This window comes from Rhinoderma darwinii, chromosome 1, assembly GCF_050947455.1.
Source record: "Rhinoderma darwinii isolate aRhiDar2 chromosome 1, aRhiDar2.hap1, whole genome shotgun sequence".
Classification (NCBI taxonomy): domain Eukaryota; kingdom Metazoa; phylum Chordata; class Amphibia; order Anura; family Rhinodermatidae; genus Rhinoderma; species Rhinoderma darwinii.
Window position 1 is genome coordinate 116,304,378 of NC_134687.1, and position 27,868 is coordinate 116,332,245.

The 27,868-nt window shown below is 40.4% G+C and overlaps 1 protein-coding gene across 1 annotated transcript; it reads right to left on the reverse strand.

The window, feature by feature from the left end:
- Positions 1 to 27,868, reverse strand: LOC142687897 (uncharacterized). Its single transcript, XM_075847564.1, is given in 5 exon segments — positions 1 to 47; positions 2,906 to 3,034; positions 6,451 to 6,602; positions 7,898 to 8,033; positions 27,730 to 27,868. Coding segments are annotated over 5 exon segments (603 nt in total).

Genomic DNA, 27,868 nt, shown 5'->3' on the forward strand with positions numbered 1-27,868 from the left:
TTATGTAGCATTCTTAATGAATTCATTTGGAGGAACTGCATGCACCACTGAAATGAAAAAGGTAGACGTGCAGAAATCAGATATTTATACATAGAAACACATTGATGACAGATGCAAACAATTCATCTGTGTACATTTACACAATTGTCCATTTGCTATTAACTGTAGGGACATAGTGTATGGTTGGAATTTCATGTCAAGAAATGACATGCAAAGATGGTACCCATGCCCTGTAATGACAGAAAGTAAACTATAAGGCCTTGTTCACACAGCCCAAATTTGAAGCAGATTTTGCATGTACTTTCCAAAACCAAAACCAGGAACGGTACCAAAACAGGAGTGATATATAAAGGAAGGCCTCTCCTGTTCTAGATCCAATTCTGGTTTTGGATTAAAAATGTATACAAAATTTACATCAAATCCGCACTGTGTGAACAAGGACTTGGGTAGATTCAGATTTTGCTGCATAACTCCATGTGCATGCAGAAAAAAACAAAATTTTTTAGATGAATGGAGCTGATCTTAAGGCCTCATTCACACGAGCATGAATCATGTCCTTGTGCCCCGCATGGAAATCACGCACAGCACACGGACCCATTGATTTTAATGGGGCCGTTCACACATGAGTTTTCACGCAGCGAGAGTCCGCTGCATGAAACTCACTGCATGTCCTATATTGGTGCATTTTCACGCACCTAGTCACCCATTGAAGTCTACGGGTGCGTGAAAACCACGCACTGCACACGGATGCACATCCGTGTGTGGTGTGTGATTTGCGCATCAATTCGAAAAACAAAATGTGCTTTGCGAGTGCGTGAATAACGTGTGCCACTCGCAAAGCACCCTGATGCATAACACAACACACACGTACCAGAGTCACACGCGTTTTTCACGCGCGTGAATCTGATACGCTCGTGTGAATGGGGCCTAAGTCGCAGAAATTTCTGCAACAAAATCTGCCATTTGTGACTGCACCCTAAATGACCATTAGCATGACACATAAATAAACACATAATCAGATTATTGTTCTTGGAAAGTGAGGTGGAATTGTAATCATTATCACAAGTGCTGACTATATGGATGCAGGGACATTTTCCATACATCTAGCTCTCTGCTCTAATCTAACTAGTTCTTACAAAAATACTGGTCATGTTTGACTATATTTTTTTGTTAAACACATATTTGTGACCATTTTAGGTTTTTCAGTTATGGATAGCCACAGTATACATACAGATGTAGCAAACTTTAACTTGACTATTAACACATTAAATACACAGAGGCAGGAAACTTTAACTTGACTTTTTCAATGGCTTATGTGTAATATCATACTGCAGCAAGTTATCGTAGGCAAGATAAACTTTGCTACATTTGTATCAAGTGACATTCAGGAGATTTGTACTGTCCTTTCCTGGTCAAACAGTGGCAAATGGAGTTGCCAACATACGATGGAGCAGTGTTTTGGCAATTTAGTGGCAAGGAAATTATAATGTAAGTTCACTGTTACGTCCATAGAATTGGGTTGCCATTTTGACAGCCCAATATTAGTGACTTTAACATGCTATTAAAAGTGATCTATATAATATGAAAAATATAATAATTATCGTAGCATACCAACAGGATACAAGAATAATTTAAAGTTATAGATGACCTTCTGTCACCTATAGTTAATGCTTACATGCTATTTTTTTTCTTAAGCGTTAGCTCCTTGGCTGATTTTTATTTAATTAGGGCAAAGCTGTGGTCTTTGACTTAAGCTTAGCTACAATGTTTACGGAGTCAGAAGTAGTATGAAATTCACCCAATGTCCCACCACAGACTGAGGAGGCTGCTCTAATGTCTCCCCCATGTGTTACACTGTAGCTCTGTGTTCTGTTTGGCTACTCTATAGAGCCCAAGCCCACCAAAAGCTAACTAGGAAGTCAATACATGGAGAACTGATCTTTATGTTAGTAATGACTGATATATATAAATATATATATATATATATATATATATATATATATATATATATATATTATACTGCAAGCAACTAAACCACCGAACAGTTTCAAGAAGTTGATCAGGAAAATGACACACATACTGGGGCAAATTACACCAGTAAGGGGGAGCTTGGAGATCTGCTCTAAGACGTACAGTATGAATACCATATTTTTTATTTCATTTAGGCGTCATGGTGTGTCTATTTCAACTGAAATTTTTAGATCTATATCATGCCAGATAGAGCTTAAAGTGATTGTCCCATCTGGGCAGTCCCTTCTTATCATGAAAGTGCCCTACCAATACAAAAATCACTATAACCTCCATTATTGATGGGGGAATCTTCTAAATAAAGAGCCATCACAGTCTGGTATAGTCCAGCAAAATAATTTTATAGGGTTTAAAGGATAATCTATGTAGCAAACCTCTTCAAGGTTGAGAAGACAGCAGGCACGGACCCCCTTTCCTGGAATGGTGAAGTTTAATAGCGTGACATTGCATGTTACTATTTTTCTACAAATATAAGTGGGTCTCTGGCCTATATACTCATACTTGAATACAGCAGTACTGGCGGAAATATTTGATGTAGTTATTTACATTTTTATTTGCATTTCTTGAAAAATACACATGACACATTGTTATGTTCGCCGAAACGTGTCAGAACAAATAAAATAAATGACGACTCCCAGTGTTAGCCGACAATGTTACAAATGTCGACATGACATTTTTACTATTTGCGAGGGCAAATTTTTTATTTTTTGTTGCAATTGTTCATTAGTTCACATAAAAGAAGATTGCTGTCATGCTTTCCTGCAGTAAGTCACAGTCAAACATTCTACAGTATTTCAGCTCATTTGTCCTGAGGACGGAGCATATTCAACCTGTCCACACACAAAGTGAACACCTTTGATATATAAGAAGCAGTTACCTTTTATAGGTACCATGCAGATCTGACCGCACTGAGGACAGCACTTAAGATTATCTGGACAATCTCTGTCAGCAGAGCACTTGGGTTCAGAATGTGATTCACAGACATCAGGACATCTTCCTGGCTTTTCTGGACAAATAATGAAAAACAATCAGATAAAATGTACAGATATAAGCAGGATATATATATATATATATATATATATATATATATATATATGTAGGTGACCGGGAATACATGCAAGTGATTAATCACTAATAAACAAGTTTATTATCAAATGATCAAGAACCGTTGAAAACTTGTCAATATTCTCAGTATTAATTATGTTGTTAGTATTCACACAGCGTTACCGCCTGAAACTGGCAAAAGGAGTTTAGGATTATGTGTGCTTTTGCAACCATTTGTCAACATTTTCATTGCTTCAGCGCATCTAACATAAAAAAAAATTAGGCAAATTTGCAAATAGTGTTACAAATAAACTATATGTGTATACAGCTCCTATGCAGAACACTGTGTCTCCATGATTACAAGCCACATACCAACTGTGTGTGAAGTCTGATCTTGGTTGTTGACCTACTGATTTTTTTAAGCAAATGGAACACAGAGGAATTGAATAATGAAAGTTCTTACTTATATTTCTCTTCTTTTTCTTTTTTGTTTTATGCAATATTGACTTTGGCTAAACAAAATGCACCCACAAACACATCAGAACTGCACTTTGTGAACAAGGTCTTAGGTTGTGTTTACATATTGCAGTTTGTGCATGTATTTTTAAACAAACAGAAGTAGATCCTAAGGTGATTAGACATATGTATATGGCCGCATTTTACACATCTTCTTGTTTTTTAATCCAATGTCATTTTTAGCTAAAAATAAGAAAACGGCACCAAAACACAAAGCATTAGGGGAAGAGAAAAAACGATGTAGTTATTGGCATAAAAGGCCCTGCATGTGATAAATGATATTACATATTACTAAATTATTAGACTAAGAAACCTTTAGATTATTTTTAGTATTATTTACAATCTATGTTGAAACGTGGGTTATTCATTTTTTTGTATGGAAAATTTGAGATTTCCTATTGCTTTAATCTTGCCATTTACATGGATTTAGGTAACAACAATTTATCCTCTAGCCAACACTAATATACATACACTAGATTAAATATGTTAAGTTTACTACGAAAAGAGATAGATACAATTACAGTAGAGATCTGTCCATATCCCTGGGCAATGTCATGACAGCCTGAAATAACACATCTGCTGTAAACCTTACTCCCTGCATTAAAGGGGTTGTCCGAGATTTTTTTTTTAAGTGCATTTAGAAATACATTAAACATATAAAAAATTGCATAATGTACTTACCTGTGCAATCTTGCTTCTGTTCTCCGCTCTGGCTGCTTCTTCCTTCTGGTCACTTGAGCTCTGACGTCACCTTTTCAGCTGCCTCCACTGTCGTGTCGTATCCCGATCACATGGTCTCGCACGAAAGAGACCTCGGATGGTATACGACAAGTCACTTGTCACGTGGTGTATATCGGCTTCTTCTGCTTCACATGCAGTAACGCGCATGCGCTGTCACTGCTGTTCTCGCGGTCCCTGCTGTTCTCGAGATAACAGCAGGGGCCGCGCATGCGCGTTACAACAGAACAAGCTGATATACACCACGTCACAAGTGACGTGTCGTATACCCGGCAAGAATTCAAGATCAACAACGTGGCAGAGCCGGAGCAGAGAGAGACATCAACAATCAAGTTCCCGACGGCAGGATTTGGAAACGGGGCCACTTTGGAAAACGTAAGTATATTACAAATGTATTTATTTTTTTAACTTAAATGATTTAATGGTGTTATTTAAATTATTATGTTATCTCGGACAACCCCTTTAAAAGAAATTGTAAATAGTGCTAAATAGAAGACAAAAGTTTATATTATAAAGTTACTTCCTTTTTCTTTCATGACTAAACAGCTGTAAAGTACAATCCATAGAAATGCCATTTGGTTGTCTTTGCGAATGGCATGGTTAAAAGTTTCCCTCGACTGTCTTGTAGCCAATGACATCATTATACTTGGAACATGTAGACCTAAAATACTGAGCACTTGCACCAATGTCATTTATTTAGCAACTTGGAAAATATTCAAGGGCTGCAGGTACACTAGTAAGAAGACAAAGACTACCTGTCAAGTATTGTGTTATAACAAACTCCATAGATTTTTTTTAACCTGTTTTCATCTTCTTATGGTGGTGTATGGTTTGCTGCCAGGGGGGGGGGGGGGGGGTACTAAATCGGGAAGATGTCCTGCTAAAAGGAATGTGCTGCTGGGAAAATAGGGAGTATGTGGTCCAAAAAGTAAAAGTTGCCCATGCAGCAAACTCTGGAAAGAAGTTACTATAATGGTCTGGGCCAGGAGTAGGAAAAGGAGGAGGCAAGTGATTACAATCAGGAAAGACGACATGAGTAAATGTATTAGTTACTGTTTTTTATACTAGTTTATGACGAAGCCTGATGATTACTATATGTAATATTACTGTACATACAGACTGCATATAATGATGCCCTGCAGACCAATTTAAAGTGCAAGTTCACTACTGGTTATCCTGCATTAATATATTGTAGGATGGCGTGAATCATAATTCCCAAATATATGCCTATTATCATACTCCGTCTGTTCACAAGCAGGAATACTATGATAATACAGCAGGATATTGTCAAGGAACTTAAATGGGTTGCCCAGGCATGGATATCCACAGGATAGGTCATCAGTATATGATCGGTGGTGGTCCGACACCCGGACTTCTAACCGATCAGCGGCTCCGATACCTCCGGGTGCCTGATGTTATGTAGGTTAGGCAGTATTCGGAGCCAGAAACAGATGGCTCTGACCACTGCATAGAGGCTGTGCTTTAGACCAGCAACTCTGTGCCTATTCACCTGAATAGGAGAAGAGCTGCAGTACTAAAGCTCGGCCGCTATTCCGTGACCGGAGCCAGCTGGAGCAGCTGATTGGTGCGTGGTCTGGGTGTCAGAACCCCCACCGATCATATACTGATGGATAGGTCATGAGTTGTCCGTGCCTAGACTACCCCTTTAAATTCCCTATCATTACCATACAAATCCATCAACAAAATGCAGTTGCGGTTTATGGCAGGGAAGGGTCTTTTGCAGCGCATCAAAGGAATGGAGCCAGCTGCAGTTCCCTGTGTGGGAGTGCTGGGAAAACTTAGAAGGGGACACACGAATGAATCCATTCTGTAGGTACCTACTTGTCTGTATCGGTGTTTGTCCCGGAGGTCGGACCCCACTAATTATAAAGTGATGCCATATCCTATGGATATACCACCAACTTAAAAGTTAGAAGAAACCTTTTAAAAGGTATCAACTACTGAGTACTCTCAATTTTTATCTTTTTAACCTCACGGGTTAAACTTTTAGATCTTTGACTTTCGTACTCTGTGGGACCCAACATTCAGTAGGACATCTCAACTTAGCAGGGAAGGGTCCCTTGTAACTAAAATCAGCTCAGTGGCAAAAATAATATTACTCACCTTTTGATGCAGGGAGGCAATCTAGTGAAGATCCTCGTTTGCAACACTTAGCATTTTTCTGGCAATCAAAATCACTTAAGCATTTTGGGTTTTGTGGTACACCCGATTCCTCAGGTAGGTCATTGAATGGACAGAATCCTAGACGTTCTAAAGGGAACATTCGTTATTAACGAAAACATAATTATTGGAACACTAAACATACAAAATAAACAAAAAAATCCCAGCAAATACTTTCAATAACTCTTTCCGTTTATCCTATTATGTCTCATACTGCGATTAGTACTGTGAAATATATATATATATATATATATATATATAGTAAATCCTTTCAAAATAATAAAAAATATATATGTATGTGTGTATATATATATATATATATATATATATATATATATATATATATATATATTGTCATGAAGGGGGGTAGGGAAACGGACAAGTGAGCCCTAATCTACCCGCCACTCTGTCCCTGCCTACTTGCAACGCCCCGCCCTAGGCGACGGGGTACAACTGGGCGGCGGTCCCTATGCTCAGTAAGTGCACGAGACAAACAGACAAGGGTACAAAAAGCTAAGGGAAATGGGGCAGTTGCCCACGGCAACACCGTGAGCAACAAGAGTGGTGAACGAGCCGAGTCAAACCAGGAGGGAACGAGGTACCAAACGCAGAGCAGGAGAGTAGTCAGTAAGCCAGGGTCAGTATAGAGCAGGATCAAATAGTTAGAAGCTGTAGCTGGGCCAGGAAACCACACGAGAAGAATCACAAGCAAAGGAGGAACAGGAAAGGCAGGTATAAATAGACAGAGGGCGGGAGCTAGCTCCGTCTGGCCAGGCTGCGATAGGCTCTCCCACTCCTAAGCCTGACATCCTGAGTGGTGGAAGATGGAGTCAGTCTCAGAGACATAGACTCAGGTGCAGACTGATTACCTATGGGCGTATACACAGAAGTTGTGCCTGGCAGATCCTTTACATATATATATATATATATCTATATATATAAAAATAAGTCTTCTATAAGTGTTTTAAATCCGCCATATCCCCCTTCTTCTCACTATTATGTGTTTGGTTTTAAGACAACTGGCCGTACTAGGAACCATCCCCGATTGCCCTGTCTGCAGTAGGACACAAGAATTGTTAAGCCCCCCTCAGCTGTTCACCAGGCAAAAATGGAATAGATCCACAGGTGATAACCCCTGTGTTCTCTACAGGATTTCTAGAAGATTGTTTGTGTAGAAACATGTGAAAGATCCTATAGATTGACAAACAGTGTAAACAAGGTTATCTTGTGTTTACTTTGATAATTTATTTCTTGTTTGTGTGCATGAGCCCTAACAGTGTATATAAATGCAATGAATATATTGATTTCTAGGTAATTTCCATGTACTTTAACTGTCATGTAGCACTAAAACATAGAAATAAGAAGTAAAAAATAAAAAATAAGTTATAAAAATATACACGTGTGTCCACCTCCAGTATAACAGCATTTCATGTTTTCTGAGTATTAATTGTCAGTTAATCATTTGTTATCACAGGGAACTGTAGATTTTATTAAAACCACTGGCTTTGGACATAAGCCTTCCTTAGCTACAGGAAAAAATGTACAGATTGTAATAGTATTAGATGTACTCAGAAGTCCATTTGTAGTATATAGAATCCTAATAATGTCACATTTCAGGGAAGAGAAGCAATAAAGAGACTGAACATTGTATTTAATGATTTTATTTACTCTCTTGTTGTCTCCGCTTAGCTACAGTTAGCACAAAGGTCCCGCCATTCCTTTTGATTAATATATTGAATGATTAAACTTTGCTTTTTACAGTAAGCATATAAAGGTAGATAGAAAATAAGGACACTGCTAGATCCTTAGGTCATATTCATTATAGCAAATGGAAATGCTAGAGGGCATTTTGAGTTCAATGTATAAACCTTCTACATGAAAATGAAGACAGACGACAACATTAGTAAAGGTAAAAGTATTAAGATGTTCAAGTACATGAAATAATTGTTGGCCAAAAGATCTTTTAGAACCAATAGAAATGAACAATAGCACGATTAAGGTTGGCAGTACAAGCATGTTTAAGGAAATCTATCAACCGTTTTGAGGCATCAAAGCTGCTGGCAGAGTGATATTATTACATAGTTACATAGTTAGTACGGCTGAAAAAAGACACATGTCCATCAAGTTCAACCAAGGGAAAGGAAAAGGGAAGGAAAAATTTCTACACATAGGAGCTAATATTTTTTTGTTCTAGGAAATTATCTAACCCTTTTTTAAAGCCATCTACTGTCCCTGCTGTGACCAGCTCCTGTGGTAGGCTATTCCATAGATTCACAGTTCTCACTGTAAAGAAGCCTTGTCGCCTCTGCAGCTTGAACCTTTTTTTCTCCAGACAGAGGGAGTGCCCCCTTGTTTTTTGAGGGGGTTTTACAAGGAACAGGATTTCACCATATTTTTTGTATGTGCCATTAATATATTTATATAAGTTAATCATGTCCCCCCTTAGTCGTCTTTTTTCAAGGCTAAATAGGTTTAATTCTTTCAATCTTTCCTCATAACTTAAATTCTCCATGCCCCTAATTAGCTTCGTTGCTCTTCTTTGTATTTTTTCCAACTCCAGGGCATCCTTTCTATGAACTGGAGCCCAGAACTGAATTGCATATTCTAGATGAGGCCTCACTAATGCTTTGTAAAATGGTAATATTACATCCCGGTCCCGCGAGTCCATGCCTCTTTTAATACATGACAATATCCTGCTGGCCTTTGAAGCAGCTGATTGACACTGCATGCTGTTATTGACTTTATGATTTACAAGTACACCCAGATCCTTCTCAACAAGTGAATCCGCCAGTGTAGCTCCCCCTAGGACATATGATGCATGCAGGTTGTTGGTACCCAGATGCATAACTTTACATTTATCTACATTAAACTTCATCTGCCAAGTGGACGCCCAAACACTTAGTTTGTTTAAATCTGCCTGCAATTCATGAACATCTTCCATAGACTGAACTATATTACATAGCTTGGTGTCATCTGCAAAAATAGAAATAGTGCTATTAATCCCATCCTCTATATCATTAATAAATAAGTTGAATAATAGTGGTCCCAGCACTGAACCCTGGGGTACACCACTTATAACCGGTGACCATTCAGAGAAGGAATCATTGACCACAACTCTCTGGATACGGTCCTTGAGCCAATTCTCAATCCAATTACAAACTATATTTTCTAAACCTATAGTCCTTAATTTACCCATTAGGCGTCTATGGGGGACAGTGTCAAATGCCTTTGCAAAGTCCAAAAACACAAAATCCACAGCGGCCCCTCTGTCTAGACTTCTGCTCACCTCTTCATAAAAACAGATTAGGTTAGTTTGACAACTTCTGTCCTTAGTAAAACCATGCTGGCTATCACTTATAATACTATTTATTGTCACATAATTCTGTATATAGTCCCTCAATAGCCCCTCAAACATTTTCCCCACGATGGATGTTAAGCTTACTGGTCTATAATTACCTGGGGAAGACCTAGAGCCCTTTTTGAAAATAGGCACCACATTTGCACTGCGCCAGTCCCTTGGCACTATACCAGTCACTAGAGATTCTCTGAATATTATGAAAAGGGGGACAGAAATAACTGAACTAAGCTCTTTAAGAATTCTATGGTGTAACCCATCTGGTCCCGGGGCCTTGTGCACATTTATTTTATTTAATTTAGCTTGGACCATCTCTACATTCATCCAATTCAGTATATCAACTGATATATTAACAGCACTGGCACCGGCTACATCAGCTGCTCTTTCTTCTGTTGTATATATAGAGCTAAAGAACCCATTTAGTAACTCTGCCTTCTCTTGATCCCCTGTGATCAACTCCCCATTACCATTATCTAGGGGTCCTACATGTTCAGACCTTGGCTTTTTAGCATTTATATACTTGAAGAATTTTTTGGGATTTGTTTTACTATCCTTGGCCACCTGCCTTTCATTTTGTATTTTTGCTAATTTTATTACATTTTTACAGATTTTATTAAGCTCTTTATATTTTACAAAGGCTGCAGATGTACCCTCAGATTTGTATTTTTTAAATGCCCTTTTTTTGTCATGTATTGCCCCTTTCACAGAAGGTGTAAGCCATGTGGGGTTTAATTTGAGTCGTTTATACTTCTTACCTATAGGAATACATTTTGCACTATAATAACTCAAAGTAGATTTGAAAATCTCCCATTTATCATTTGTCCCATTATTTGACATTAGTTCTTCCCAGTTTATATCCTGAATTGCCGCCCTCATCCTGGGAAAATTGGCTTTCTTAAAATTAAATGTTTTTGCACTCCCAGCCTGCGTTTGTTTTTTACAGTATAGGTAAAATGTAACTATATTATGATCACTGTTACCGAGGTTTTCACGAACATTGACATTCCCAACAAGATCTGCATTATTAGAAATGACCAGATCCAACAGAGCTTCACCTCTAGTCGGGTCTTCCACAAACTGGCCCATAAAATTTTCCTGCAACAGGTTGAGGAAATGTCTCCCCTTTGCAGTTGAAGCTGAACCATGACACCAATTAATATCCCGATAATTAAAATCTCCCCTTATCACAACAGTACCCGCCTGTGCAGCCCGCTCCATCTGTTTATATAGCTGACCTTCCATCTCCTCAGTTATATTGGGGGGTCTATAGATTACACCAAAAGTAATTTTTTCAGTGTTTACCTCCCTTTCTAGTTCCACCCACAAGGTTTCAACCTCCTCACAGTCTTCACCCACTATTGTCTCTTTCACACTCGCCTTCATATCATTTCTCACATACAGACATACACCACCACCTTTCCTATTTGTCCTGTCTTTCCGAAAAAGTGTAAAACCCTGTAGATTTACAGCCCAGTCATGTGAAGAGTCCAGCCATGTTTCAGCAACACCAACTATATCTATATTTTCTTCCAGTATCAAGGCCTTCAGCTCCCCCATTTTGCTTGCTAGACTTCTGGCATTTGTGAACATACACTTTAACTTGCCTGTCAGTTTTTCACTTTTATTATCAGAAATGTGATTTGACATTAATCGGGCCTTTTTATTTACACTGATGTTTTGTAACGAAAGGATCTCCTTATCTTGTTGTCTAGTCCTCTCCCCACATTCTGTTTCTCCCCCCACCAATATAGTCTGACCCCTCTCTAACCTGGCTACCCCTTTTTTTTCTACATTGACCTCCCTCCTCAGCCCTAGTTTAAATACTCCGCCACCCCAGCTAGAATTCTCTCCCCCAGCACAGCGGACCCCCTTCTATTTAGGTGCAAATCATCTGCAGAATACAGTTTGTACCCCAATGAAAAGTCAGCCCAGTGCTCTAGGAATCCAAATCCTTCTCCTCTACACCAAGACTTCAGCCATGCATTTAACTCCCTGAGCTCCCGCTGTCTTTCCTGTGATGCGCATGGCACAGGCAGTATTCCTGAGAATACTACTTTGGAGGTCCTTCCCTTCAGCTTGTAGCCTAGTTCTTTAAAATTATTCTTAAGGCTCCTCCACCTACCATTTATTCTGTCGTTGGTACCGACATGGACCACGACAGCTGGATCATCACCAGCCCCTCCCAGCAATTTGTCCACCCGTTCCACCACATGCCGAACCCTGGCACCAGGGAGACAGCAAACCATTCGGTTGAGGTGGTCTTGGCGACAAATTATTCTATCCGTCTTCCTGATTATAGAATCCCCTACGACTATCAATTGTCTTGGCTTACCTGCATTACCATCCCGCCGACTACTAGCTGGGCTGTTCTCCCGGCTGTTAGGGAGATCAGTATCCACTAGGGCTGCCATTTCTGAGACTGACACCCTCGCATCATCACCCAACTTGGCAATTTTGCCTGGAATGTCAGGGGAGGGCGAGGCATTGCAGACATACCTTTTGTCTCGGTCACGTAAACAAAAAACCAACGGTGCGGCGGTCGCCGGTGCCACTGTCTACTCTTATTGATGGCCCCACTGCTCAATCAGGAGGCTGATAGAGCCATCAATCCGAGCAGAGGGGCAAGGGCTGGCTGTGCGCAGTAAGAAGCCAGGAGCACTTACATATCAAGTTCCCGCCTCAGTGGCACTTGTGATCGTTGTGCCATGGAAATGAACTACTGATTTTTCGGTCATGCAACTCTTTTGAAGTTTAGTTACACTTTAAAGGGGTTTTCCCATGAGGGACATTTATTAAATATCCACAAGATAGCTGCGAGTCCCACATCTGGAACCCTCACTTATCTCTAGAACGGGGCCCCCTAAACCCCGTTCTACCTCTTTCTGCTCTCGCTGCCTCCCAGCTACTTCCTGACTTCATGGTCAGGAGTTACGAAAACAGTGTTTCCGTAACTCTGATAGAAGTGAATGGCAGTTATGGAAGCAGCGTAGCATGTGAGTTACGGTGTTTCCATAAATACCACTTGGTCACTTGCATTGAGAGCTCCTTTGACCTCATGTTGTGGGTTCACAGCAACAGCTTCCAAATGCAAATGCCACACCTAGAATCAACTCCAGACCTTTTACCTGCTTAATTGATGAAGGATTAACAAGGGAATAGCCCATGCAGCCCATTAAATAGCTTTTGAGATAATTGTCCAATTACCTTTGGTCCTGTAATGACAGGGGGGTAGGGAAACAGACAGTGAGCCCTAATCTACCCACCACTCGGTCCCTGCCTACTTGCAACGACCCGCCCTAGGCGACGGGGTACAACTGGGCGACGGTCCCTACGCTCAGTAGGTGCACGACAGACAAACAGACAAGGTGACACAAGCAAAGGGAAATGGGGCAGTTGCCCACGGCAACACCGTGAGCAACAAGAGAGGTGAACGAGCCGAGTCAAACCAGGAGTGTACGAGGTACCAAACGCAGAGCAGGAGAGTAGTCAGTAAGCCAGGGTCAGTATGAAGCAAGGTCAAATAGCTAGAAGCTGCAGCAAGGCCAGGAAACCACACGAGAAGAATCACAAGCAAAGGAGGAACAGGAAAGGCAGGTATAAATAGACAGAGGGCGGGAGCTAGCTCCATCTGGCCAGGCTGCGATAGGCTCTCCCACTCCTAAGCCTGCCATCCTGAGTGGTGGAAGATGGAGTCAGTCTCAGAGACATAGAACCAGGTGCAGACTGATTACCCATGGGCGTATACACAGAAGTTGTGCCCGTATCCTCTCCAATGGACCAGGTACTGGAGGGAGCCTTGGACCATCTTGCTGTCCACAATCTTGGCCACCTCGAATTCCACCCCCTCAGGGGTGAGAACGGGAACAGGAGGTTTCCTCGAGGGAGCCAAGGACGGGGAGCAGCGTTTAAGGAGGGAGGCATGAAACACGTCGTGTATACGAAAAGATGGGGGCAACTCCAGTCGGAAGGAGACAGGATTGAGGACTTCAATGACCTTATATGGCCCTATAAACCGGGGAGCAAACTTCTTGGACGGGACCTTAAGGCGCAAGTTCTTAGACGATAACCACACCAGATCCCCGACCATAAACAAGGGGTTAGCAGAATGTCTTCTATCAGCCTGAGTTTTTTGTATGCTCTGGGACGCCTCTAGGTTCTTCTGAACCTGGGCCCAGACTGTGCACAGTTCCCGATGAACGACCTCTACCTCGGGATTGTTGGAACTACCAGGTGAAACGGAGGAGAACCATGGATTAAACCCAAAATTACAGAAAAAGGGGGAGACCCCTGACGAGTTACTGACCCGGTTATTAAGGGAAAATTCGGCGAGGGGAATGAATGAGACCCAATCATATTGACAGTCAGAGATAAAACACCTTAAATATTGTTCTAGAGACTGATTAATCCTCTCGGTTTGGCCATTAGTTTCAGGATGGAAGGCAGAGGAGAAGGACAGATCAATCTCCAACTTTTTACAGAAGGCTCTCCAAAACAATGAAACATATTGTACCCCTCTGTCCGAAACAATATTGACAGGGACCCCATGGAGACGCAGGATGTGTTTGACAAACAAGGTAGCTAACGTCTTGGCATTGGGTAGTTTCTTGAGGGGCACAAAGTGGCACATCTTACTGAAGCGGTCTACTACAACCCAAACCACCGACTTGCCTTGAGATGGAGGCAAATCGGTGATAAAATCCGTGGAGATAAGGGTCCAAGGTCTCTGGGGAATGGGCAAAGAACGTAGTAAGCCTGCTGGTCGGGACCTGGGAGTCTTGGACCTAGCACAAACCTCACAAGCGGCGACGTAGGCCTTAACGTCTTTAGGCAACCCAGGCCACCAATAGTTTCTGGCAATGAGGTGTTTGGTACCCAGGATGCCTGGATGACCAGATAGTGTGGAGTCATGATTTTCCCTAAGTACCCTTAGCTGGAATTGCAGGGGAACAAACAGCTTGTTCTCAGGAAGGTTCCCGGGAGCTGAACCTTGATCAGCCGCAATTTCAGAGACTAAATCAGAATCAATAGAAGAAACGACTATACCAGGAGGCAAAATACAAGCAGGATCTTCCTCCGAAGGAGGGCTGGCCATGAAGCTACGCGACAGTGCATCGGCCTTAATATTTTTAGACCCAGCCCTATAGTTAACCAAAAAGTTGAATCTGGTAAAAAATAGCGCCCATCGAGCTTGTCTCGGGTTTAGCCTCCGGGCAGATTCCAGGAAGTGGTGCCACTCTTCAAATGCTCATTTAATGGCTAAGAGTTTGCGGTTGCCAATATCATAGTTACTCTCAGTGGGCGAAAACTTCCTGGAGAAGTAGGCACAGGGACGGAGATGGGTGAGGGACCTGGTACCCTGGGACAAGACAGCCCCCACTCCCACCTCGGATGCGTCAACCTCCACGATAAATGGCTCGATTTGGTTCATGAGGAGTGAGGATGTGACCCAAAAATGGTATCTCTTGCACCCCAAACACACATTTTTCGGTCTTAGAAAACAGTTTGTTTTCCCGAAGGACCTGGAGCACCTTCCTGACATGCTCAATGTGGGAGGACAAGTCCTTGGAAAACACAAGTATGTCATCAAGGTACACTACAAGAAATACCCCCAGGTAATCTCTTAAAATCTCATTTATGAAATTCTGGAAGACCGCGGGGGCATTACACAACCCAAAGGGCATGACGAGGTATTCGAAATGACCTTCGGGCGTGTTAAACGCAGTCTTCAACTCATCCTGCATTTGCTGAGCCAGGGTCTCAAGGGGGTCCATAGTAGTGTGAGGGACCAGGGTAGCCTAGGTATATGGGCTTGTGATTATGTAATGACAGGGGGGTAGGGAAACAGACAGTGAGCCCTAATCTACCCACCACTCTGTCCCTGCCTACTTGCAACGACCCGCCCTAGGTGACGGGGTACAACTGGGTGACGATCCCTACGCTCAGTAGGTGCACGACAGACAAACAGACAAGGGGACACAAGCAAAGGGAAATGGCGCAGTTGCCCACGGCAACACCATGAGCAACAAGAGAGGTGAACGAGCCGAGTCAAACCAGGAGTGTACGAGGTACCAAACGCAGAGCAGGAGAGTAGTCAGTAAGCCAGGGTCAGTATGAAGCAAGGTCAAATAGCTAGAAGCTGCAGCAAGGCCAGGAAACCACACGAGAAGAATCACAAGCAAAGGAGAAACAGGAAAGGCAGGTATAAATAGACAGAGGGCGGGAGCTAGCTCCATCTGGCCAGGCTGCGATAGGCTCTCCCACTCCTAAGCCTGCCATCCTGAGTGGTGGAAGATGGAGTCAGTCTCAGAGACATAGAACCAGGTGCAGACTGATTACCCATGGGCGTATACACAGAAGTTGTGCCTGGCAGATCCTTTACAGGTCCCTTGAAAAAGAGGCAGCTACATATTAAAGAGCTGTAATTCCTAAACCCTTCCTCAAATTAAAGCTGAGAGTCTGCACCTTAAGCCTATATTGATTATATAACTGTATATTCAATATGTTTTGGTAAACAGCTAAAATGCCAAACCTTGTGTCACTGTCCAAATAATTCTGGACCTAACTGTATGTACGGAGCTTGATTCTGGTGCTGTTTATATCTACTGAGCTTGGATCTGGTGCTGTGTATATGTACTTAAATTTGTTCTGGTGCTGTATTTATGTACTGAGTTGTGTTCTTGTGCTGTATATATATGCACTGAGTTTGGATCTGGTGCTGTATATATGCATTGAGCTCGGAACTGGTGCTGTATATATGTACTGAGCTTTGTTCTGATGCTGTACATATGTACTGAGCTTGGTTTTGATGCTGTATTTGTGTACTGATTTCTGTTCTGGTGCTGTAATTATGAACTGAGTTTGGTTCTGGTACTGTAGTTATGTACTGAGTTTTGTTCTGGTGCCGTATATATGTACTGAGCTTGGTTCTGGTGCAGTATACTTATAATGAGCTTGGTTTTTGTACTGTATTTGTGTAGTAAGCCTGATTCTGATGCTGTATTTATGAGCTGAGTTTGGTTCTGGTACTGTAGTTTTTTTTACTGAGCTTGGTACTGATGCTGTATATATGTACTGAGCCTTGTTCTGGTGCTGTATATATGTACTGAGCTTGGTTCTGGTGCTCTATGTACAAAATTTTGTTCTGGTGCTGTATTTGTGTACTGAGTTTTGTTCTGGTACTGTAGTTATATACTAAGCTTGGCACTGGTGCTGTATTTATGTACTGGGCTTGTTTCAAGTGCTGTATTTATGTACTGAGTTTGTTCTGGTGCTGTATTTATGTACTGAGCTTTGTTCTGGTCCTGTATTGATGTACTAAGCTTTGTTCTGGTGCTGTATATATGTACTGAGCTTTGTTCTGGTGCTGTATTGATGTACTAAGCTTAGTTCTGGTGCTGTATATATGTACTGAGCTTTGTTCTGGTGCTGTAATTATGTACTGAGCTGTTCTGGTGTTGCATTTATGTACTGACCTTAGTTCTGGTGCTGTATATAGGTACTGAGATTTTTCTGGTGCTGTATTGATGTACTAAGCTTTGTTCTGGTGCTGTATATATGTACTGAGCTTTGTTCTGTTCTGGTGTTGTATTTATGTACTGAGCTTTGTTCCGGTGTTGTATTTATGTACTGACCTTATGTCTGGTGCTGTATATACGTACTGAGCTTTGTTCTGGTGCTGTATTTATGCACTTGGCTTGTTCTGGTGCTGTATTGCTGTACTGTGCTTTGTTTCGGTGCTGCATATATGTACTGATCTTGGTTCTGGTACTGTATATTTGTTCTGAGCTTTGTTCTGGTGCTGTATTTATGCAATGAGCTTTGTTCTGGTGCTGTATTTATGCATTAGTCTTGGTACTGGTGCTGTAGTTATACAGTGAGCTTGGTACTGGTGCTGTATATGTACTGAGTTTGGTTCTTGTGCCGTATTTATGTTCTGAGCTTGGTTCTTGTGCTGTATTTATGCATTGAGCTTCCATTACTCTGTATGGAAAAGCACTGTTCCATACTGTAGAAAAGAAGGTATGTATACCAGCCCAATGGGTGAATAGGAACCTTTGGATACAGTGTGAATGCAGCCTCATTGAATTGATTTTACGTGTGCAGGGGGGCACATATTTTCCTTATCTGCCTAGGACTGCGTGATGTTTTAGCATTATAGTAAATGCGTTGGGCTGCTGGTCCGACTTTTTAGAAAAGAGTCGAGAGCAGCGGAAACAGCACTAAAGTGGCAAGTTTTGTGACTTTTGAGACATTCGCAAATTTTTACGCAGAAAACTGGTTTAGAAAATTTGATAGATTCCCCCTCAGTCTATAGTCACAAAAAAATTCCGGCAAACTCCCAGAAAAAAACGAGAATACTATAGCTATAAAAAAAATAAAGAGGGGATTATAAACTAATATTTAGTGATTTTAGGTGAAGTAAACCTGGAGGCTGGGATATAGCTACCTTCCTGTTATCATAAAAAAACTGTTGTTTTTTTCTGAGCTATCAGTAAGGTGGTTGGAATTGCTAATGTTGCCTATAGGCCTTTCCGACTGAATCTACTACATCTGTAAGCTTTCATGCACTGAGAAATTACTGAATGATATATTGTAGACAACCAAAGGCAAAATATGATAAAGAGAATACTAAAGAATAACATGCCTCATTATGTGCCCCATCTTTACAAACTTAGCCTACAGTGAATTACAGTATGTGTCTCTCTGAAATGTAGAGTTCATACACGTGGTATTGCTCTGCAACTGACTAAAGCAAGAGAGAGTGAATGAGAGCAATGTTTCCTTTTACAGGTATGGGAATATACCTAAGCATATGCTATGAGTTACACAAAAAATACAGACATACAGAAATATATTCCAGTCTCCTTCCCATGTAAAAATATATTGTTTCCTCGAAAATATCCCTGTCCATCATTCCAGCCAAAAGTTGCAGTTAATTTCTGTGTGCCTCTACCTCATCACTTAGAAACTTAGGACACAAATGACAAATTAATAAAAAAGAAAATCTGGGGCATCTATCTATCTATCTATCTATCTATCTATCTATCTATCTATCTATCTATCTATCTATCTATCTATCTAGTCCACCGTCCAACAGCACCAGCTTTAAAAGTATAGATGGGTGCACGCCTTGGGAACCCAATCACAGTTCCATATCCAATAAACATCCAATAATAGGCAGCACTCCAATGTCAAGGTGGAAAAATATCTTTAATAGCCCTCGTGCGACGTTTCGGCTCAATACAAGGAGCCTTTCTCAAGCATGTTAAACAGTGCAAACATGGTGATATATAAAGGGGCTGAACAAAGTAGTCCCAATCAGTGAGTGATTAATACATCAATTTAAAATCAATACAATGTCATATATTTTAATACATTAAAGAAGGCAAACAGTGTAAGCAATAGTAAAACTGTTAAAGAGATAAGTCCAGCATTACATCTGGAACTTTAATAAAGTGCAAAAAGTGCTGATTGCTACTAACAATATTAGTTATGTACAGCTGTGTAGAATTAAAAGCAGCCACATTACCATATGCATACAGTGGATCCATGCTCGTGTGTCTTCATGTTTCCGGCGTTCTCTACTTCCTGGTTCGCAAAGATAGTGAATTACAGCTGAGGAGAATATCCTCATTGAGATACCGGTCTATTTTGCCAGGATCAATTGTGCATGTCCGCGTATGCGCACATGTATTCTGAAGTCGTCGGCAGCCATTTTTGTCCCGTACAGCGCATGTCCACGCCTGCGCACTGTAGTCAAGTATCGTAAAAAAATATTAATATGTATTCCACATATAGGTTAACAAGAACAGTGATAAGTATATAGGATATAATATTCATGATGTAATCATAACTGGACAAGAGGGATGCAAGAAAAAAGGCTTCTAGAATGAGATAAATATAATTAAGGTACGGATATATATACACTACCGTTCAAAAGTTTGGGGTCACCCAGACAATTTTGTGTTTTCCATGAAAACTCACACTTATATTTATAAAATGAGTTGCAAAATGACTAAAAAATATAGTCAAGACATTGACAAGGTTAGAAATAATGATTTTTATTTGAAATAATAATTTTCTCCTTCAAACTTTGCTTTCGTCAAAGAATGCTCCATTTGCAGCAATTACAGCATTGCAGACCTTTGGCATTCTAGCTGTTAATTTGCTGAGGTAATCGGGAGAAATTTGACTCCATGCTTCCAGAAGGCCCTCCCACAAGTTGGATTGGCTTGATGGGCACTTCTTGCGTACCATACGGTCAAGCTGCTCCCACAACAGCTCTATGGGGTTGAGATCTGGTGACTGCGCTGGCCACTCCATTACAGATAGAATACCAGCTGCCTGCTTCTTCTTTCCTAAATAGTTCTTGCATAATTTGGAGGTGTGCTTTGGGTCATTATCCTGTTGTAGGATGAAATAGGCTCCAATCAAGCGCTGTCCACAGGGTATGGCATGGCGTTGCAAAATGGAGTGATAGCCTTCCTTATTCAAAATCCCTTTTACCTTGTACAAATCTCCCACTTTACCAGCACCAAAGCAACCCCAGACCATCAAATTACCTCCACCATGCTTGACAGATGGCAACAGGCACTCTTCCAGCATCTTTTCAGTTGTTCTACGTCTCACAAATGTTCTTCTGTGTGATCCAAACACCTCAAACTTCGATTAGTCTGTCCATAACACTTTTTTCCAATCTTCCTAGGTCCAATGTCTGTGTGCTTTTGTCCATATTAATCTTTTCCTTTTATTAGCCAGTCTCAGATATGGCTTTTTCTTTGCCACTCTGCCCTGAAGGCCAGCATCCCGGAGTCGCCTCTTCACTGTAGACGTTGACACTGGCGTTTTGCAGGTACTATTTAATGAAGCTGCCAGTTGAGGACTTGTGAGGCGTGTATTTCTCAAACTAGAGACTCTAATGTACTTGTCTTGTTGCTCAGTTGTGCAGCGGGGCCTCCCACTTCTATTTCTACTCTGGTTAGAGCCTGTTTGTACTGTCCTCTGAAGGGAGTAGTACACACCGTTGTAGGAAATCTTCAGTTTCTTGGCAATTTCTCACATGGAATAGCCTTCATTTCTAACATATATACAAATACAATACCACCGAAAAAGGGGCACAGACACAGAGTAATGTTCAATATAAAGCAACGTTGCTGAACAATATGAGATCTGCTGTGTTTGCGTCCCAGGTAATGACCAAGATAACCTTGGTGCATCGATCAACAATAGATGAATCCAACAAAGAAAATGATCGACTGAAGCACAACAAATTGATAGCAAAAAATACAAAATTTTATTAACATGAAACCATGACAAAGGTTAAAACTGGAACAGGGAATGAGTCACTCAATAAAAAGACATCGAAAACAATCATGCACTAGATGTAGATGTGACATGAATCTATACAAGCTTGTTTATTTGTTAATACAGCAAAAGAGGATAGTGTACGTGCCTATGCGGACCTGTAGCTAATAAAGCCTAATAAATGATGGCAAAAAGAAGGTCAACAAGGAATAAAATGCAAGTATGTACTGCCTGGGTTGCCTCTATGAGAGTATATATGTGGCAATAAATGTATGCAGATACCTGAATACAGTGATTATCTGTATATGCATGATAGCCTAATATACGCCATAGTGTGTATTACAGGATCAGTGCTACAGGTAACATACAGCAATGTGCATAGACGCACAAAGAGGTACTAGGCCAATACCAGGCAAGAAAGTCAGTGATAGCTGTATAACATACCAGTGGACATGATGAGGATGTCTGGACCCGACGCGCGTTTCGGCAACTGCCTTCGTCCGGGGTTAGGGTCAAGCTGCTAAAATCTACCTATATATGGAGCGTAGCTCAGGTGTTTGTAATATAAGAAGAGGAGGAGGCAGAATCAAGTGACGAAAAACGGCGTCTGGTGCGGGGTACCAAGATGGCGCTGCCCCACTTCCGGTCCGCGTCATCAGAGAGGATGTGGGGCGGCGCGGACTAACCACGCCCCCCACACATCCTACTCCGAGTCTAGACAGCGGTCGGAAGAGGCCAGGGCCACTCCCCCCTCGGACATAGACATCTGATCAGGATGTCATGAACACCAGCGCGCAATCCATCAGCGATATGTGCCAGAAGGAAACAAGGAAAAGAACTTACAATACGAATGGTTTGCAGGGTATTGTGTATAGTTGGAAATAAAAAGTAGCATAAAACGGCTTCCTATGGTGTGAATTATGTGATGTGTAACATGGAGAAGAAGGGGGGGGGAAGGAGGAGGGGGTTGGTTGTGATGTAAAACAATAAATGACTGCACCACTGGCAATAGTGAGATGAAAAAATATATGATGAAAAATGTGAATGTAGAAAGTTGAAAATAAAAATTTTTGTGAATGTATAAGATGATAAATGTGAAATGCTAATGAAATTGTGAATAGGATGACAGATGTGAAGTGTGATACTGGTGAATTGTACTGGGAATGTGATGAGACATAGAGAAAGCAAGAAAATCCGGTTAATGTGTGTGTAAAAATACAAGTGTAGTGGACACACGATTATACTATAGAAATCAATACTGAGTAACACCTAAATGCTAAGTCTAGAAAAACCATAATATTGAAGCCACATGTATTGGTACAAAAATACAATACACACCAATGTCTATACATACAGCAGGCAGTATATATATCACTTTAAAGAGGCTCTGTCACCAGATTTTGCAACCCCTATCTGCTATTGCAGCAGATAGGCACTGCAATGTAGATTACAGTAACGTTTTTATTTTTAAAAAACGAGCATTTTTGGCCAAGTTATGACCATTTTCGTATTTATGCAAATGAGGCTTGCAAAAGTACAACTGGGCGTGTTGAAAAGTAAAAGTACAACTGGGCGTGTATTATGTGCGTACATCGGGGCGTGTTTACTACTTTTACTAGCTGGGCGTTGTGTATAGAAGTATCATCCACTTCTCTTCACAACGCCCAGCTTCTGGCAGTGCAGATCTGTGACGTCACTCACAGGTCCTGCATCGTGTCGGCACCAGAGGCTACAGTTGATTCTGCAGCAGCATCAGCATTTGCAGGTAAGTCGATGTAGCTACTTACCTGCAAACGTGGATGCTGCTGCAGAATCATCTGTAGCCTCTGGTGCCGACACGATGCAGGACCTGTGAGTGACGTCACAGCGTGATCTCTGGAGAACACGGCTGTGTTTGCACTGCCAGAAGCTGGGCGTTCTGAAGAGAAGTGGATACTTCTATACACAACGCCCAGCTAGTAAAAGTAGTAAACACGCCCCGATGTACGCACATAATACACGCCCAGTTGTACTTTTACTTTTCAACACGCCCAGTTGTACTTTTGCAAGCCTCATTTGCATAAATACGAAAATGGTCATAACTTGGCCAAAAATGCTCGTTTTTTAAAAATAAAAACGTTACTGTAATCTACATTGCAGCGCCGATCTGCTGCAATAGCAGATAGGGGTTGCAAAATCTGGTGACAGAGCCTCTTTAAGTTCTCTATGTTTGTAAGAACTAAACATATATAATTGTGCCTAATAGATGCTACTGGTAGCACTAAATAAATTGATAAGGAACACATACACAAAAACATATTATAGCAAAATACAGAAATAACGTATTGGGAATGAATCGTACAAAATAAAGGATCGGAATGATCCATACAAGATGGGAATAAATAGTAGATGAGTGATATGTGATACAAATAATACCATATCTATATAATGACCAATGCAGAAAATATATATAAAGCGCAGTATAGTGTATCTTGTTTCCTCCTAGAAGTAGCGAAGAATGGACCGCAAGACACCTCCTCAGATGAACTCAATGGAAGAATATCATAATTCTGTATATCAGGAAAACACAACAAAAGAGGGTAGTTAATTTTTAAAAAAATGACAACAGGGATGAGGAAAAGATAAAAGCCAAGACCCACAAGGAGTCAATGGTTACAAAAACGAAACAAAGCTCAAAGATTCGTTTAATCCATGTGGAGACATTGTCCCAAGGGTCCAGATCCAATTGTCTCCACATGGATTAAACGAATCTTTGAGCTTTGTTTCGTTTTTGTAACCATTGACTCCTTGTGGGTCTTGGCTTTTATCTTTTCCTCATCCCTGTTGTCATTTTTTTTAAAATTAACTACCCTCTTTTGTTGTGTTTTCCTGATATACAGAATTATGATATTCTTCCATTGAGTTCATCTGAGGTGGTGTCTTGCGGTCCATTCTTCGCTACTTCTAGGAGGAAACAAGATACACTATACTGCGCTTTATATATATTTTCTGCATTGGTCATTATATAGATATGGTATTATTTGTATCACATATCACTCATCTACTATTTATTCCCATCTTGTATGGATCATTCCGATCCTTTATTTTGTACGATTCATTCCCAATACGTTATTTCTGTATTTTGCTATAATATGTTTTTGTGTATGTGTTCCTTATCAATTTATTTAGTGCTACCAGTAGCATCTATTAGGCACAATTATATATGTTTAGTTCTTACAAACATAGAGAACTTAAAGTGATATATATACTGCCTGCTGTATGTATAGACATTGGTGTGTATTGTATTTTTGTACCAATACATGTGGCTTCAATATTATGGTTTTTCTAGACTTAGCATTTAGGTGTTACTCAGTATTGATTTCTATAGTATAATCGTGTGTCCACTACACTTGTATTTTTACACACACATTAACCGGATTTTCTTGCTTTCTCTATGTCTCATCACATTCCCAGTACAATTCACCAGTATCACACTTCACATCTGTCATCCTATTCACAATTTCATTAGCATTTCACATTTATCATCTTATACATTCACAAAAAATTTTATTTTCAACTTTCTACATTCACATTTTTCATCATATATTTTTTCATCTCACTATTGCCAGTGGTGCAGTCATTTATTGTTTTACATCACAACCAACCCCCTCCTCCTTCCCCCCCCCCCCCCCTTCTTCTCCATGTTACACATCACATAATTCACACCATAGGAAGCCGTTTTATGCTACTTTTTATTTCCAACTATACACAATACCCTGCAAACCATTCGTATTGTAAGTTCTTTTCCTTGTTTCCTTCTGGCACATATCGCTGATGGATTGCGCGCTGGTGTTCATGACATCCTGATCAGATGTCTATGTCCGAGGGGGGAGTGGCCCTGGCCTCTTCCGACCGCTGTCTAGACTCGGAGTAGGATGTGTGGGGGGCGTGGTTAGTCCGCGCCGCCCCACATCCTCTCTGATGACGCGGACCGGAAGTGGGGCAGCGCCATCTTGGTACCCCGCACCAGACGCCGTTTTTCGTCACTTGATTCTGCCTCCTCCTCTTCTTATATTACAAACACCTGAGCTACGCTCCATATATAGGTAGATTTTAGCAGCTTGACCCTAACCCCGGACGAAGGCAGTTGCCGAAACGCGCGTCGGGTCCAGACATCCTCATCATGTCCACTGGTATGTTATACAGCTATCACTGACTTTCTTGCCTGGTATTGGCCTAGTACCTCTTTGTGCGTCTATGCACATTGCTGTATGTTACCTGTAGCACTGATCCTGTAATACACACTATGGCGTATATTAGGCTATCATGCATATACAGATAATCACTGTATTCAGGTATCTGCATACAATTATTGCCACATATATACTCTCATAGAGGCAACCCAGGCAGTACATACATGCATTTTATTCCTTGTTGACCTTCTTTTTGCCATCATTTATTAGGCTTTATTAGCTACAGGTCCGCATAGGCACGTACACTATCCTCTTTTGCTGTATTAACAAATAAACAAGCTTGTATAGATTCATGTCACATCTACATCTAGTGCATGATTGTTTTCGATGTCTTTTTATTTAGTGACTCATTCCCTGTTCCAGTTTTAACCTTTGTCATGGTTTCATGTTAATAAAATTTTGTATTTTTTGCTATCAATTTGTTGTGCTTCAGTCGATCATTTTCTTTGTTCATTTCTAACATGAAAGCTCTCTTTTTCTAGCCATTTGGAGAGTTTAATCGAACCCACAAATGTAATGCTCCAGATTCTCAACAAGCTGAAAGGAAGGTCAGTTTTATAGCTCCTCTAAACAGCAAAACTGTTTACAGCGGTGCTAACATAATTTGCACAAGGGTTTTCAAATGTTTTCTAATCATCCATTAGCCTTCTAACACAGTTAGCAAACACAATGTACCATTAGAACACTGGAGTGATGGTTGCTGGAAATGGGCCTCTATACACCTATGTAGATATTGCATTAAAAACCAGATGTTTGCAGCTAGAATAGTCATTTAGCACTATAACAATGTATAGAGTGTATTTCTGATTCATTTAATGTTATCTTCATTGAAAAAAACTGTGCTTTTCTTTAAAAAATAAGGAAATTTCTAAGTGACCCTAAACTTTTGAACGGTAGTGTATATGTGAGTAGTATTTGATTCAAATAAGTGTAAGTATGAGGATATTCTCAACATCTGTAATTCAATATCATGTGAACCAGGAAGTAGAGAACGCCGGAAACATGAACACACAACGAGCATGGATCCACTGTATGCATATGCTAATGTGGCTGCTTTTAATTCTACACAGCTGTACATAACTAATATTGTTAGTAGCAATGAGCACTTTTTGCACTTTATTAAAGTTCCAGATGTAATGCTGGACTTATCTCTTTAACAGTTTTACTATTGCTTACACTGTTTGCATTCCTTAATGTATGACAATATGACATTGTATTGATTTTAAATTGATGTATTAATCACTCACTGATTGGGACTACTTTGTTCAGCCCCTTTATATATCACCATGTTTGCACTGTTTAACATGCTTGAGAAAGGCTCCTTGTATTGAGCCGAAACGTCGCACGAGGGCTATTAAAGCTATTTTTTCACCTTGACATTGGAGTGCTGCCTATCATTGGATATTTATCTATCTATCTATCTATCTATCTATCTATCTATCTATCTATCTATCTATCTATCTATCTATCTATCTATCTATCTATCTATCTATCTATCTATCTCATATATATCTATCATCTCTCATATCTTTCTCTTAAGCTACCTACTTTATATCGATCTCTCTATCTTATATATAACTATCTTATATTTCCCCATGTGAAATAGTAGGCAACCTGCCGCTCAAAGGACTCACTCTTTCCTGCTAATCTGTATAAACTGTAATCATTTTCAATGGTTTTTCACAACTTCCTCACAAACTTTCTATCAATATAAACTAGAGACGCATTTTAGAAATAGTGAAACCCATTACCATTCTTCGTGACAGCAAAATCATAGCTCATTCAAACTTAGGCTACTATACCACAGCCATCTGTTATAAAATGTAAATTACAAACTTTTTTTTAAAAACGAAACAAAATTACAGGTCAAGGGTTTTTCTTGCAGCAGATGGTTCTTTTTTCTACAATCTGTACGCTATCCCTTATCTCTCGAGTCAGAAAAAATATGAACACTGGTTTATAATGTGTAACTGCTCAGTCATTTACGTGTATTTATGGCTTCAAAGGCTTCTCATTTAGCTGCTTCATATATCTGTCATGGAAATCAAATATGTGACAAACACAATTTTACATTATTATGCAAAATACGTAAGCTATTTTTGGTAACACATTTATCTTTGAATATTTGTAACCCTAATCCAATAGTTTTAAATGTTTTTTAGACATACAAGCCAGCAAAACGTGTCCTGGTAATAAATGCATGCATACTCCATAAATAATCAGATACCCTATCCAAGTAGATGTGACCATTATTTTCATAGTCCTATATATATATATCATGGAAACCAAACATAATAAATCCACATATAGGTGATATGTTATTTCACTTACGCTTTTCAGTTAAAGTAGGAACAGAACTGACTCCCATCCATAGAACCAGCAGAGTTACTAAGAAAAGCTTGTCACAATGCATCCTTCTGCTTAAAAAATGCTTTATGTTACCGCTGGTGCCTGAAAGATATTGTATCAT